The sequence below is a fragment of the Helianthus annuus genome, chromosome 9, assembly GCF_002127325.2.
Source record: "Helianthus annuus cultivar XRQ/B chromosome 9, HanXRQr2.0-SUNRISE, whole genome shotgun sequence".
Classification (NCBI taxonomy): Eukaryota; Viridiplantae; Streptophyta; class Magnoliopsida; order Asterales; family Asteraceae; genus Helianthus; species Helianthus annuus.
Genome location: NC_035441.2, coordinates 77,200,397 through 77,216,835, shown reverse-complemented (window position 1 = coordinate 77,216,835; position 16,439 = coordinate 77,200,397). Strand labels below are relative to the sequence as shown.

The 16,439-nt window shown below is 43.8% G+C and overlaps 1 protein-coding gene across 1 annotated transcript; it reads left to right on the top strand.

Moving 5' to 3' along the window:
- The first annotated feature begins 5,210 nt into the window (after positions 1–5,210).
- Positions 5,211–7,251, top strand: LOC110943111. Its single transcript, XM_022184867.1, has 3 exons — positions 5,211–6,627; positions 6,743–6,903; positions 6,985–7,251. Exons 1-3 carry the CDS (start codon positions 5,211–5,213, stop codon positions 7,249–7,251), a joined length of 1,845 nt encoding a protein of 614 aa, XP_022040559.1.
- Positions 7,252–16,439: the final 9,188 nt, after the last annotated feature.

Sequence of the window (16,439 nt, the reverse complement as noted above, 5' to 3'; positions counted from 1 at the left end):
ACCGAATAACGCAACCGTATGGCCAAACGAACCGACATCCGTGATGTCTTTGAGCATATTTTAAATTCCCTATACTTTAATATCATTTTAGAGCCTTGAAATGAGGTTAAAGGGGTTTAAAAGTGCCAAAAAATCAAGTTTTACAAGTGCATGGACCATTTTTGAAAATTCTGGCAGATACATTGAACTTGGTCCATTTTTTTAGGCATCCATGGTATTTCAAAACAATGTGCCACACATGGATGGCTTTGATCCTTGTTTTGAAATACCATTTGATGGTTTTAAGTATTCCCATGGTTTTGAAAACCATGTGCCCACATGTAAGGTCTAGATCAAAGCACGTGTTTCGACGAATGATCTTAACGGTACTTGATACCCAAACCCATTTCACTCCCAAAGCACACTTGAATCTGATTTTGGCTCTCTGAGTTGAAGTTTATGCTTCATACCTGAGAGTAAATCGGATCAAGAGCTTGCGGGGAGCTTCTGTAAGTATTCTTTTGTCACACCCCCAAAATCCCACACTGCGGAGTACCACCGCTTGGGAGCGTGACTGACCAGGATCAAGCCATCAATCATATCAAACATAGCATTTAATAATAATAGTAGATACGACTGATGTCCAAAACCAAACGTTGTATGTGTAGCGGAAGCATTAAATGTAAAACCCAAAACATAAGTATCAATGTGTGAATATAAAAGCGTTTAATAAGCATTCACGTTTCCTTGTCCACAACGACCCGCTTCTCCTCTGGTGCAAGCTCCATGTATACCTAAGGTCCTGCAAGGCATGCAGCAAATAATCAACAAACTAGTTGAGCGAGTTCACAGTAAGTTCATAGTATAGAGTGCATGTTTAACTAGTGGGGGTTTCCCATACTAGAGTGTACTAAAGGTGGGGGCTTCCCAAACCTTGTGTTCTTATTACTGGTGGGGGCTTCCCACGTTTATCCTTGCTAATGAGGGCTTCTCATTAACGATACTTACTAGACTACTTCCAACCATGTGTTCTTCTTTACCGAGAACAGGAAAACGTACAGGGTCATGTAGGCTTTACGTGACGTGCCCTTCCCCGAGGACATGGTACGCGTGGGGGCTACGTAGGCTTTACGCAGCGTGGCCTTCCGACCCGGAAGCCAGTGGATGGTATTGGGTTACGTAGGCTTTACGTAACGTGTCCTCCCGACCCGGGAGACAAATGGCAAATACTGGGTTACGTAGGCTTTACGTAACGTGTCCTGACTAACCTGAGGACGATGGTCTATAGTCTAGAGTATGCGTAAGTACGAGTAATTCTTTTCCAACATATCCAACCCAATTCCCAACCCGGGAATCCCATGCCTTGGCTGTGTGAACTCACCTTGGTTTGCTCGGCAGATACACAAAGAGTACAGGTAGCAAGTAAATGGTCAACCACGTCCTATCATGGTTATTATGCAAGTCAGGTTTTGACTATGGTAATGCACGTATAAAACATACAAGTTAACATGTTTCGAGCACTTATAGAGCATGGCAACACTTAGCAGTCAAGGACATAACCCGTGCGTTCTAACTCTGGCCCAACATAACCCGGCCCAATTATATACCACCTATTAACCTTGTGCGATCCAATGTCTAAGCCCGAAAGATAATCGGCCCAAATAACATGTCAGCAACATAACAATCACAAGTCCAATCATTTGGCCCCAACTGATTGGGCCCGTGACAGAGAAAGCCCAAAACAGTGTACGTGCAAAGGTGGTCTCGAGTCGCAACCGGCGATCTCGAGTCTCAACAGGGGATTGCGAGTCGCAACAGCTGGTTACGAGTCGCAAGGGACGGTCTCGGCTCGTCATGGTCTGGTTACGAGTTGCAACCTGACTCGCAACCATGATTGCGGCTGATGTCGTTGTGTGGTCTCGAGTCGTGATTGTGAGGTTTCGACTCGCAATCTATGTCGCAACCGGATGTGTAACAGCTTTCCTGATTTCATGCAATTCAGTTACAACATTTATGCAATTCAATTATCGTTGTCAGTTTCCAAAAATCAATTAACAACTAACAGTTTACCATACAAGAAATCATCGATCAAACAGGGTTTTTAACACTAAATCCGTATGAACCCTAACTCACAACCTCATGAACAACATATCAAAACCTTGAATAATTATCCTGATTTAACAACATGGAGCCGGTTAAAAACATCACCACAATCAAACATCATAACTAATTCAAGTGACAGAAGCATATTAGCCGATTAACATCTATTCGGTACAAATCATCTAGTCTAAATCATCCCAGCCGAGAACATATACATTCGGTTCTAGTTAGGATCATAACATCATCACATACAATCACTAACATAATACCACACGGATCATACATAACACAATCAAACATACTAACATCATACAAACAATCCGATAATCCACAATCAAGCATCATTTAACAAGCAATATAATAACAAACACTAACCGGATTACGAGTAGTAAGGATGATCCGAGTAGTGTGGATCTTGTGCCGTCGGGTTCCAAGTAAAACGAGAGAGAGAGCAAGAGCTTCTAGGGTTGTGTGTGTTATGAAAATTGTAACAATGAGAGAAATCAAACCCTTACCAAAGGATTTGTGTTTGCGAGTGGGGAGTGGGCCGAGCCCACTCGACTGCCAGATGGATCCGTGAACAAGGTGTGGCCCAAAGGGCTTGTGTGACCGGTTATAATGTGCAATCGGGTTTTAGTGTGTAGTTTGGGCTCGTGCAACACATAACATACATACACACATATAGCACATAAACAAATATTCATTTAGAATCATATAATTCAGTTCTCATAAGCACGTAACGTTACATCAAAGCAAGTCTAAAGTTCGAGTTGTCACATTATCCCCAACTAATTGGAAATTTCGTCCCGAAATTTGGTATGCACTCACTGAGGAAGCTAGGTAAGCTGTATTGTTCACTGATTTTCCTGGGGTGTCACATCTTTCGTTCTTTTCATTCGTTTCTATCGCTAAAGTCAAACGGTGTTTGACTTTCTGCTTTGACCAGTTTATGGTCAATGCGAAGTTCATTTGAACTTCATAACGTGAGCGTAATCACGATGGTTATAGTCCCTAGTAACTATACCTACTGATTACCACGTTATCTAGGCTCAGTGACGAGTCATAGCTTCGGCCAGAATGCGTTTTCTCGCGTATTTTGTAACCAAGCTACTTTTAGGTATCAAAACCGTTTGTTTTGATACCAAACCTATTTTCTAACTTAACTAAACATGTTTCGACATGTTTAGCTCGTCACTTTTAGATTAGTGCTTGTGTAGAGTCGTAAGTCAAGCGGACTAAACACCCGCTTAGACTTTCGAACACGACCTGTTTGGTCGATCATTAGGATCCGACCAAACATGTTTATTGACCATAGTAGCATAGGGAATAACCTTCCAAGGTTATACCTTATGGTCACTTACGTTTGATTAGTCGCATGATAGGTAATTTATATGCCTTTGGTAAATTACCAAAATACCCTTTTCATACATAATTGGTAATTAAGCATATGTAACCTATTACAACATCTCGAGAATGTCACGTTAATCCCACAAGTCCAAGATAGGGCTATGTGGCGGTCTAGAAGTGGTGAAGATATGGAGTATAGCATATTTGGGGTGTGGAATGATATTCGTGAAATCCAAAATCCGGTTGACTGGGATCGTATAGTGTGGTTTCCACAGGCTATTCCGCGGCATTCGTTTCTTATGTGGCTTATCGTTTGCAAAAAAACTTAAAACACAGGATATCATGTGCAACTGGCGGGCATCGGGTAATGCAAATTATAATTTATTGTGTTGCTCCTTATGTACTTTGGGGCCGGACTCTCATGATCACTTGTTCTTTGAGTGTGACTTTGCCTCTCAAGTATGGTATGGGGTTCGTGACAAAGTGGGTATGCAATTGATCGGGAAGAGATGGAACGATATCATGGAGTACCTAGTACAACATGCGGCTTCAAAACATGCTTCTCACATTATTGGTAAACTAGTGCTGGCGGCTTCGGCTTACTTTGTTTGGCAAGAACGTAACAACAGATTGTTCTCGGCTAACAAACGGAATGTGGCTCAAATTATTGAGGTGGTCATGATGACGGTTAGAATGAAACTACATACAATGAAGTTTCGAAGAACGAATAACGTTAACCAGATCTTAAGCGAGTGGAGTCTTCCTCGTGAGGTGCTTTTAGACCAAGATGATTTTGGCTGAGTTTGATCTCGTGTGTCTGTAGCCGTGTGTGGTTACTTGTTTTCTCGAGTTTTCGTTGTTTAGATCTAGTGTTGGCTTTATATTGCGTGTTTATTTGTGTAACTCTAGTAATGGCATGTCATTCTAGAGAACTGGGGCGATACATTATCCCTCACTTAGTTTAATTTTGTGGAATAAAATTTAACCGGGGTAACCCTTTACCCAAAAAAAAAAAAAAACCTAAACTTTTGACATGTAACTAATTATGTAACATAATTAAACATGTATGGGCATATAATACTTGTCATAGGACTAGTTAGACGTCTCGAACGCGCTTTTGCGTGCACGACGCGTTAAAGTAGCGTAAGTTACCTTAATGGGTCACGATGGCTCGAAAGCACTTAGGTTAGGTTCCGATTTAGGATGTAGGCTTTGTTAAACCATATCACATGAGTTCCAACACTCATTTGGTTTACAAGACCTCATTCTGTCCGATCTTCCGATTTAGGCGTCTATTGTTTGACTAGTAGTTCGATTACTAGGAGCTACTTGATTTCTCTGGTTTGCTCGAGTTTGTTGAAGTTCTATTTGATCGAGGATGCTTTGCACTTCATGTGAGTACATAGTTCCCCTATTTTACTGTTTTAAATGTTTTGGGGTGATTCATATATACGAAATGTTTTCAAAGTTTAAACGATGGTTTCAAAAACGATTAAAACGATTTTTACTAAACTAAGAACGATTTCGATAATTGGCGATTCTAACAAACCCTAGATTTCTTGTTGTCTGATCCTCATCTTGATTGATCTGGGTTAGGTATTGGGGTTTGTCGATCCTTCTGAGTAAGGTTTTCTTGACTCTACCCTGATTTCTAATCTTTTGAAGTCTAGATTAGGGTTTTCTTTTCGTTTTTTTCTGTCTAGGGTTTTATCGTCTCTTTCGCTTTGGTTTTTATTCGTTGTGATTCTTTTACGTTGCATGGTTTATCGTTCGGGTGTGGCATGATGTCTAATCTTTTTTCCGCGTCTGATAATGGGGGTAATTCTCAAAACCCTAATAAGGGTTTTGCAACTAGACTGCTAAACATTGATGGTAAAACCTACTGTCCACGCCGTGGAGTATTGACGAGTCAACAACAAGGACCAACGGTTGTGAACATTATTGACGAGCTTACTAAGATAACAGTGCCTGTGGAGTCGGCTGAAAAGAAATCAGAAGTCAGCAAGAATGCGGACCTAGATGATGAGGAATTCTGGGAGAATAGTAAAAAAGATAACCCTATTTCGTATGCTGAAAAGCTTATGTCGAGGACTCGTAATAAAAGGGAGGTTAACTTTAGATTTATGCAATCAGAGGAAACAAGGGATGATGCTGACATTGTTATCCCAAAAGAGGTTGTTCAAAAGGTCCAGGATAAGTTTGAAAACGTTCTATACGGCTATTTTTTGGGGAATAGATTACCGTATCCGGTAGTAGAATACTATGCTAAGAACGTTTGGGCGAAGTTTGGGTTTTCAAAGCTCATGATGAATTCAGCAGGATTTTTTTACTTCAAGTTTGAATCGAATGAAGGTATGATGAAAGTGCTTGAAGGAGGGCCGTGGTTAATAAGGAAAATTCCTTTATTTCTGAATAAATGGTCACCGAAAGTTTCTTTAAAAAAGGATGGTATTAAAACTATTCCTCTTTGGGTTAAATTGCATAATGTTCCGATTGCGGTTTACACAGATGATGGGTTAAGTTTGTTGGCCTCTAAAATTGGTGTTCCTAAAAGGTTGGATTCATACACTGCGGATATGTGTGCGGATAATTGGGGTAGGAGCAGCTATGCCCGTGCTATGATAGAGGTAAGTGCTGAAAGTGATCTAAAAGATTATATAACGCTAGCTATCCCTAAAATGGATGAAGACGGGTATGTTATGGAACGTGTGAAAGTGGAGTATGAATGGAAGCCCCTACGTTGTGCTACTTGCTGTTTGTTTGGGCATGATGAAAAGACGTGTAGTAAGAATGACAAAGGTAAGGCTAAACAGGTTATTGTGGATGAGGAGGGTTACGTAATGGATAACAAACGTGTTGCTCAACATGGCTTTCCCCAAAAGAAGCAAAAGGCGAAGTTCATTTATAAGCCGAAGACAAATAACTCGGGAGCTAGTTCCTCCGGAACAAGTAGTGGGCAACCTATGGTAAAAGTGGCAAACTCTTTTCAGCCCATATCATTGGATGACGATGATCATCCAAAAAACGATAGTGTTGCAGAAACCAATGATAGTGTTCATTCTCAACATGAAACCTCTAAGGAGATGGACACTAAAAAGTCTGAGGAAGTTCTAGAGAAGATACCAACGGAGATGTCCAAGTTTATGAGTACCAATGTCACGGATTGTCGATCTGAGGGGGCAAGCACTCCCGGTTCTAATGGTTTAAATGGGTAGTGTTGCAGCTTGGAACATTAGGGGTTTGAATCGTCCCCTGAAACAAAACGAGATTCGAGTTCTTATTGCTGAAAATAATTTAAGTATTTGTGCTATTTTAGAGACGCATGTTAATGTTAGTAATCTTGGAAAAATATGTAAGACTGTTTTCCGTAGATGGAGTTGGACGTCGAATGGGGACGTGTGTCAAAGAGGAACAAGAATTATCTTGGGGTGGAATCCGGATGAAGTTGATCTTATGGTTCTTTCTCAATCGGACCAGGTTATTCACACTCAAGTTCGTTTCAAAGCTGACTCAAAAATGTTTCTGTGTTCCTTTGTTTATGCGGAAAATCGATATCAGCAACGTAGAATTCTTTGGGAAAACTTATGTAAGCATAGCTGCTTAGCTCGTTATCAGCCGTGGGTTATTCTTGGGGATTTTAACACAGCTCTCAACATGGAAGATTGTCTATACAGGCCTTCAAATCACACAATTGGTATGAGAGATTTTTCGGAATGCATCAAAGTTGCTGAACTTATGGATGTTAAAAGTCACGGGTTACATTACACATGGAATCAAAAGCCTAAAGAGGGGATTGGAGTCCTCAAGAAAATAGTCGTATTATGAGCAATATCAATTTTTTGGATTTATTTCCGGATGTGTATGCCTTATTTCAGCCGGCTCGGGTATCTGATCATACCCCCTGTGTTCTTAAGTTGTCTCCTATTACCCGAAACAAGCAGAAGCCTTTTAAATTTCCAAACTTTTTAACGTCTAAACCAGAGTTTAGACAGTATGTTGTTAACGAATGGAATAAGGGTGTGCAAGGCTATGCTATGTTTTCTGTTATGAAGAAGTTGAGGAACTTGAAACCGTGCTTCCGTAAACTCCTTCATCAACAAGGAAATCTTCATGACAAGGTTAGTAGGCTTTGTTGTGACAACTCGAATTCTAGACCTACTTTATGAACCGTATGTGAATATGTTATGCTTTATGAGATTTAATTTATATGAATGTTACGTGTTACGTGTCTAAGATGTTATGTTTTGTGAACCGAACATTAGATTGAAGCTCACAACTTTTGCGGCCCACACCCTTTGACTCGAGACCATGGCCCAAGTGAGGGGCTTCGGCCCACTCTACTCTACGTATATGTACACATACACATCTTAGGGTTTTAGTTTTACAACCTTTGCAACCACAAAACACACACACAAGCTCTCTCTCTCTCTCTCTCTCTCGGAACCGGCGACCACATCTCCATCCTTAAAGCTCTCGGCCCGATTCTTGTTTTCATCTCGGTTAGTATATCGTTTGATGTTGTGTATGTTTACTAGGAATGTTATTACACAACCTATTAAGGTTCATGCTAGTAATCAAAACTGGATCTATGTATTGCTTTCGATGATGTGTGTTGATGTGCTGAATTATAATCGGATTGTAGGCTGATGTTAATTCTGATTCTAATCGATCCATGTTTGTGTTAATCGGTTAGGATGAATGATATGTCTGCATGATTTAAACCAAACAAATAATATATAACCGATTGCTATATGTTTGTTTATGAACCGGTTGTATGTTTGCTTGAAGATGAATTCACTGTTCTTAGTGGATATGAATGCTCATGATCGCTGATTAACTATTGTTTGGTTTGGAAATTGATTGTGTTTGATCTGAATTGTGAAACTGCCTAAGTTGTTTGCTAGAATCACGGAAGGATTGTTGCAGGAATTATGGTAACCAGTTACACACACGGTTGCGACTCGGTATCACTCATTGCGAGTCGGAACCCCACTCGAGACCACAACAGCACAAGTCGAGACCATGGTTGCGAGTCCAGTTGCGACTCGTAACCGGACCATGACGAACCGAAACCACGGTTGCGAGTCCCGTTGCGACTCGTGACCGGACCTTAACAACTCGAGACCAGCTCCGATTGCGACTCGAGAACATCACCGTTACGAGTCCCGTTGCGACTCGGGACCTCCTCGTTGCGACTCGAGACTAGCTGCACGTACACTGTATTGGGCCTACACTGTCACGGGCCCAATCTTATGACTGCTATTTTATTGGACTGCTTATCTGTTTGGGCCGACATGATATTGGAACTGTTTGTATTTCGGGCTTAGACTTTGGATCGCACATGAATGTTAATGCTATGTGTGACAACTCGAACTTTAGACTTGCTTTGATGTAACGTTTGTGCACGATATGTGATTTTATAAACCCGAATGATTAATTGATCTCATGATATATGTTATGTTATATGTATTATGTGTGTATGTATGTCGTATGTATGTGAACCGGCCACACAAAGCCCTTTGGGCCACTCCTTGTTCTCGGGTCCATTAGACAACCGAGTGGGCTCGGCCCACTCCCCACTCGCAACACAAAACCGAGTTTAGGGGTTTTGTTTTACAACTTTTTGCAAATCACAAACACACACACAAACCCTAGAAGCTTTGCTCTCTCTCTCGGCTTGCTTGGAACCCGACGGCACACACACACTTTGAAGCTTGTGAAACGAATCGATCCTCTACCTTCATCCGGTTAGTGTTAGTGTGTTGATTGAATGTTTTGGTTGTATATTGTTGCTATTATTACGTACATGCTAACCGAGGATTCAGGTTCATATGATTGTTTTTTGATGGTAGTTAATAATGTGTTGTTGATCGGCTTGCATACACGAATCAAATATAGGTTGCATGATGTAGAATCAAACCGGTATTGCATGATGATAATAATCCGCTGTTATGATTAAGTCTAGGATTGGATAAACATATTGATGATTCATTAATAGGCTCTATGATTGTTAAATCGGGTATGTTTAAGGGTTTTGGTAGATTGTTCTCGATTACGGGTTGTTATGATTTAAGGAATGGTCATACGGTTCATATGTTTGATTAAGGTTCATATGATTTGGTGTTACAATTGTTCTGTTGATCGATGATTGCTTGAATGGTGAAACTGTTTGTTGATAATTGATTTTGGAAACTGTCAACGATGATTGAATTGCCTAAATGAATTGCATGAAATCAGGAAAGTCGTTGCACACGCGGTTGCGACTCGGCATCACTCGTTGCGAGTCGGAACCCCACTCGAGACCACGAACAACACAAGCCGGAACCACGGTTGCGAGTCCCGTTGCGACTCGTAACCGGACCATGATGAACCGAGATCTCCATTGCGACTCGCAACCAGCTGTTGCGACTCGTAATCTCCGGCTGTGACTCGTAACCGGGCCATGACAAACCGAAACCATTGGTTGCGACTCGAGATCTCCCGTTGCGAGTCGAGACCATCGTTGCACATGCACACTATTGGGCCTTCACTGTCACGGGCCCAATGATTTGATTTATGGGCTGTTTATCAATGGACTTGTATGTATTTGCTATTTGGGCCGATTGAGAATCTGGACTGTTTTATTATTGGGCTGCTTATATCATTGGGCCGGGTATTGTTGGACTTAGACAAATGGATCACGCATGCTATGTCTTATCTGCTTACGTGCGTATATGTTTGCCATGACTATACGTGATTACTATATACGTGCTATATACGAACCTGACTCGTATAATAACCATGATAGGACGTGAGTGACCATTTACTTGCTACTTATATTCCTTGTGTATCTGCCGAGCAAACCAAGGTGAGTTCACACAGCCAAGGCATGGGATTCCCGGGTTGGGAATTGGGTTGGATATGTTATTGTAAAAGGAGTTAATCGTACTTACGCATATACCAGACTATAGACCATCGTCCTCAGGTTAGTCAGGACACGTTACGTAAAGCCTACGTAACCCAGTATATTTGCCATATGTCTCCCGGGTCGGGAAGGACACGTTACGTAAAGCCTACGTAACCCAATAACATTCACTGGCTTCCAGGTCGGAAGGCCACGCTGCGTAAAGCCTACGTAGCCCCCACGCGTACCACTGTCCTCGGGGAAGGGCACGTCACGTAAAGCCTACGTGACCTTGTACGTTTTCCTGTTCTCAGTAAAGAAGAACACATGGTCGGAAGTTAGTCTAGTAAGTACCGTTAATGAGAAGCCCTCATTAGCCAGGATGAACATGGGAAGCCCCCACCTTTAGTACACACTAGTATGGGAAGCCCCCACTAGCTATACTTATGCATGTTATGAACTTACTTTCTGTGAACTCGCTCAACTAGTTTGTTGATTATTTGCTGCATGCCTTGCAGGACCTTAGGTACATTACGGAGCTTGCACAAGGAAGGAGCAGGTCGTTGTGGGCAGATGGATCATGAACATTATTGAACTTATAACTTTATTTGGGTTTACTTTACATTGCTTCCGCTACTTAAAATAGTAATTGGTTTTGAAACATCAATCATGTCATGGTGACTTACGTTAATTACTTTTATATTAAATGCTATGTTTGATATGATTGATGGCTTGATCCTGGTCAGTCACGCTCCCAAGCGGTGCTACTCCGCGGGTGGATTTTGGGGGTGTGACAGATTGGTATCAGAGCCATTGGTTATAGAGAACTTGGTTTTAATATGGGAAAACGTTTTATTAAAACCGGACTATAACCAGAACAGTGCTCTCAACGATCCACAACGACGCTTCGCTCCACGTGCAAGACTCGACATCCTAGGTAATAAGGTTTATGTTTATTGCCTGTTTGCTAGAACTGCTTAGAACTTTGCTCGCATTCCGCTTAGATACACATACTTTGATTACATGAGAACACCTATATGCCTACGCTTTTCTGTCATCGCCCTACTCGCGAACCATTCTTACGTATGCTCCTTGTTACTATGAAGATCATGTCTGGACGAATCAACATGACACAAGCCCAGCTAGAGGCTCTTGTTCAAGCTCAAGTTGCTGCGGCAGTTGCAGCAGCTCAAGCAGGTAGTATATCCTGCAGTATAGGCACACACTAGGATCTTTAGATCCTACATTAACGCTCGTATTTAACTTCGTCCTATTCGTACACAATAGGTCAACACGCGCAGCAGCCAGTCTGCACTTTCAAGAACTTCATGGACTGTCGTCCAAACTCTTTCAGCGGCACAGAAGGAGCGGTTGGACTCCTCCACTGGTTCGAGAAGCTAGAATCAGTATTCGAAATGTGCGAGTGCCCTGAGGCTCGCAAGGTCAAGTTTGCCACCGGCACTTTGGAAGGAATAGCACTGACTTGGTGGAACGCCCAAGTCCAGATCTTAGGGTTGGCAGCTGCTAACGCCACCCCATGGAACGATTTCAAGGAACTCATCAAGCGTGAGTATTGCACGCGGGAAGATATTCACAAGCTGGAAGACGAGCTGTATAACTTGAAAATGGTTGGATCGGAAATCGAGGCGTATACTAAACGGTCTAATGAGCTGGCCGTTCTGTGTCCTACTATGGTGGACCCTCCATACAAGCGCATTGAGTTGTATCTCAAGGGATTGGCGCCAGAAATTCAGAGCCACGTGACGTCGGCTAACCTCGAAAACATCCAGGAGATTCAGCGTCTCGCTCACCGTATCACCGATCAGGCAGTGGATCAGAATAAACTGCCCAAGCGTGTTAATGCTACTGCTAACGTCACCACCTCAGTTACTCCTGCTACAACTGGTGACAGTAAAAGAAAATGGGATGGGGATTCCAGCAAAGGTTCAGCATCTGTTCAGCCACAAGCTCAGCAGCAGAAGATCGATCACTATCAGAGTCCCAGTCAGCAATCCTCTAGTGGTCACAGACAGAGGAGATATCAGGGTAGTCAACCCAGGTGCCACAACTGCAACAGGCATCACCACGGCCCATGTAACAAGGGTCGTTGTCAAAGGTGTCTCAAAATGGGTCACGAGGCCAAAGACTGCAGGAGCCCCCGTCCTACGAATCAGAATCAGCAGCCTCAGCAGCCAGCTCCACAGAACCAGCAGCCGCAACAGCAGCCACAGCGTGGAAACCGGGGATGTTTCCAGTGTGGGGCTGAAGGTCACTTCAAACGCGATTGCCCTCAATTGAACCAGAACCGCAACAATAATAACCAGGGCAACGGCAACAACAACGGTGGAAACAACAACAACGGCAATGAAGCTCGTGGTCGTGCTTTTGTGCTAGGTCGAGGCGACGCAGTGAACGATCCCAACGTTGTTATGGGTAAGTTTCTCCTCGACAATATTTACGTTACTGTTTTATTTGATTCGGGTGCGGATACAAGCTATATGTCTGTGAAAATGTGTCAACTGCTAAAACGTGCACCAACACTTTTACCCACCAAACATGTAGTAGAGATAGCTAACGGTAAAAGTCTAGAAGCCACGCACGTAGTTCAGGGTTGTAATCTTATCCTAGCTGGCCACGCCTTCTCTATTGATCTCATTCCCATAGTTTTGGGTAGTTTCGACGTCGTGATTGGGATGGATTGGTTATCCCAACACCAGGCAGAAATCTTATGCAGCGAAAAGGTTATTCACATTCCTCGTTTGGGACAGGAACCTCTAGAAGTTCAGGGTGACAAGAGTGGTGCGGTGGTTGGCATCATCTCTTTCTTGAAGGCTCAGAAATGCTTACGTAAAGGTCACACAGCCATTCTGGCTCTCGTTACAGACGCATCAGCAAAGGAAAAGAAACTGGAAGATATACCAATTGTACGTGACTTTCCTCAGGTGTTTCCTGAAGACTTACCTGGCTTACCGCCTCATCGTCAGGTCGAATTTCAGATCGAGCTCGCTCCAGGAGCAGCACCCATAGCTCGCGCACCATATCGTCTAGCTCCATCGGAATTGGAGGAACTGTCAAAGCAACTGCAGGAACTCTTGGAAAAGGGTTTCATTCGTCCAAGCTCTTCGCCTTGGGGAGCTCCAGTACTATTCGTGAAAAAGAAAGACGGTACGTTCAGGATGTGCATCGACTACCGTGAACTCAACAAGGTGACGGTGAAGAACCGTTATCCTCTTCCGCGCATCGACGACTTATTCGACCAGTTGCAAGGGTCGTGCTACTACTCGAAGATAGACTTAAGGTCAGGGTATCATCAGCTGAGAGTCCGGGAGGAGGACGTCTCTAAGACAGCATTCAGAACTCGTTACGGTCACTACGAGTTTCTTGTCATGCCATTTGGGTTAACAAACGCGCCTGCTGTATTTATGGATCTTATGAACAGGGTGTGCAAACCCTATCTCGACAAGTTCGTCATAGTATTCATCGACGACATTCTAATTTACTCCAAGAGTCAGGAGGAACACGAGCAACATCTTCGCCTTATATTGGAACTCCTTCGGAAGGAACAGTTGTACGCCAAGCTTTCTAAGTGCGACTTCTGGCTTCGTGAAGTCCACTTCTTAGGCCACGTAGTGAACAAGGATGGGATCCATGTTGATCCATCCAAGGTAGATTCGATCAGAAACTGGCCTGCACCGCGTACACCGACAGAGATACGCCAATTCTTGGGTCTGGCAGGTTACTACAGACGGTTTATCAAGGATTTCTCGAAGATTGCTCAGCCGCTTACGCTATTGACACAGAAGGGTGTTACCTATCGTTGGGGAGAGCCCCAGGAGACTGCTTTTCAGCACCTAAAGGATAGACTTTGCAGTGCACCTATCCTCTCATTGCCAGAGGGCACAGATGACTTCGTGGTTTATTGTGATGCATCCATTCGGGGATTGGGATGTGTGTTAATGCAGCGCGACAAGGTTATCGCTTACGCTTCTCGTCAACTCAAGGTTCACGAACGGAACTACACGACGCACGATTTAGAGCTGGGAGCTGTTGTTTTTGCGCTTAAGATATGGCGACACTACCTGTACGGTACCAGGTGCACGATTTACACCGATCACAGGAGTCTCGAGCATATTCTTAAGCAGAAGGATTTGAATATGCGTCAACGACGATGGGTCGAGTTACTTAACGACTACGAATGCGCTATCAAGTATCATCCAGGCAAAGCCAATGTTGTGGCTGATGCCCTCAGTCGGAAAGACACTCTACCACGGCGCGTGCGAGCGCTACAGCTAACGATTCAGTCTAGCCTTCCTACACAGATACGAGCTGCTCAGACAGAAGCACTGAAGCCCGAAAACGTCAAGGCTGAAGCCTTACGCGGCTCACGGCAACAAATGGAACAAAAGGAAGATGGCGCTTATTATGTAACGGGCCGGATTTGGGTCCCTCTTTATGGCGGTCTACGCGAACTTGTAATGGATGAAGCTCACAAGTCTCGCTACTCGGTACATCCAGGGTCGGATAAAATGTACCACGATATCAGCACTACTTATTGGTGGCCTAGTATGAAGGCCCACATTGCTACGTACGTTGGAAAATGCTTGACCTGCGCGAGAGTCAAGGTCGAATATCAGAAACCAGCTGGCCTACTTCAGCAGCCTAAGATACCACAGTGGAAATGGGAAGAAATTTCCATGGATTTCGTTACAGGCCTACCTAGATCCCAGCGTGGGAACGATACGATATGGGTCATAGTTGATCGACTCACTAAGTCTGCACACTTCCTGCCGATTAAGGAAACGGACAAGTTCTCCACACTCGCAGACGTCTATCTCAAAGAAGTTGTCTCGAGGCACGGGGTGCCCACATCTATCATTTCGGATCGCGATGCACGATTCACGTCAGAGCTTTGGCAAGCGATGCATAAATCTTTCGGCTCAAGGTTAGACATGAGCACAGCATACCACCCTCAGACGGATGGGCAGTCTGAGCGTACGATTCAAACACTTGAAGACATGCTTCGGGCATGCGTCATCGATTTCGGCAACGGCTGGGAGAAGCATCTCCCTTTGGTGGAGTTCTCGTACAATAACAGTTACCATACCAGCATTCAAGCCGCTCCATTCGAGGCATTGTACGGGCGTAAATGCCGGTCACCTCTCTGCTGGGCAGAGGTGGGGGATAGTCAGATCACGGGTCCAGAGATTGTAGTGGACGCCACAGAAAAGATTGCACAAATACGACAACGCATGGCGGCAGCACGCGACCGTCAGAAAGCCTACGCGGATAAGCGTAGAAAGCCTTTGGAATTTGAGGTCGGGGACCGGGTTTTATTGAAAGTCTCACCCTGGAAGGGTGTGGTTCGCTTTGGTAAACGGGGTAAACTGAATCCGCGGTACGTCGGACCATTCGAAATCATAGAAAAGATTGGCAAGGTAGCCTACAAGTTGAACCTACCAGCTGAACTCGGGGCAGTTCACAATGTCTTTCATGTATCAAACTTAAAGAAGTGCCTATCTGATGAAAACCTCATCATTCCTTTTAAGGAACTCACTATCGACGAGCGGTTGCAGTTCGTCGAGGAGCCAGTAGAAATCACGGACCGGGATGTGAAGGTCCTCAAACACAAGAGAATCCCTCTTGTTCGAGTTCGTTGGAACTCCAAACGTGGCCCAGAGTACACCTGGGAACGCGAAGACAGGATGACAGAAAAGTACCCCCAGTTATTCGGGAACAAGGCAACCACTACTGAGGCTGAAGCTACTACTTCGGAATTTCGGGACGAAATTCCAGATCAACGGGGGGAGGATGTGACACCCCGGGAAAATCAGTGAACAGTACAGTTTACCTAGCTTCCTCAGTGAGTGCATACCAAATTTCGGGACGAAATTTCCAATTAGTTGGGGATAATGTGACAACTCGAACTTTAGACTTGCTTTGATGTAACGTTTGTGCACGATATGTGATTTTATAAACCCGAATGATTAATTGATCTCATGATATATGTTATGTTATATGCATTATGTGTGTATGTATGTCGTATGTATGTGAACCGGCCACACAAAGCCCTTTGGGCCACTCCTTGTTCTCGGGTCCATTAGACAACCGAGTGGGCTCGGCCCACTCCCCA

Coding starts and splice junctions, on each gene's coding strand:
- LOC110943111 (XM_022184867.1), top strand. CDS start 5,211: ATGTCTAATCTTTTTTCCGCGTCTGATAATGGGGGTAATTCTCAAAAC. Junction 6,628..6,742: donor AAGCACTCCCGGTTCTAATG/GTTTAAATGGGT, acceptor GTGCTATTTTAG/AGACGCATGTTAATGTTAGT. Junction 6,904..6,984: donor TTCTTTCTCAATCGGACCAG/GTTATTCACACT, acceptor AATCGATATCAG/CAACGTAGAATTCTTTGGGA.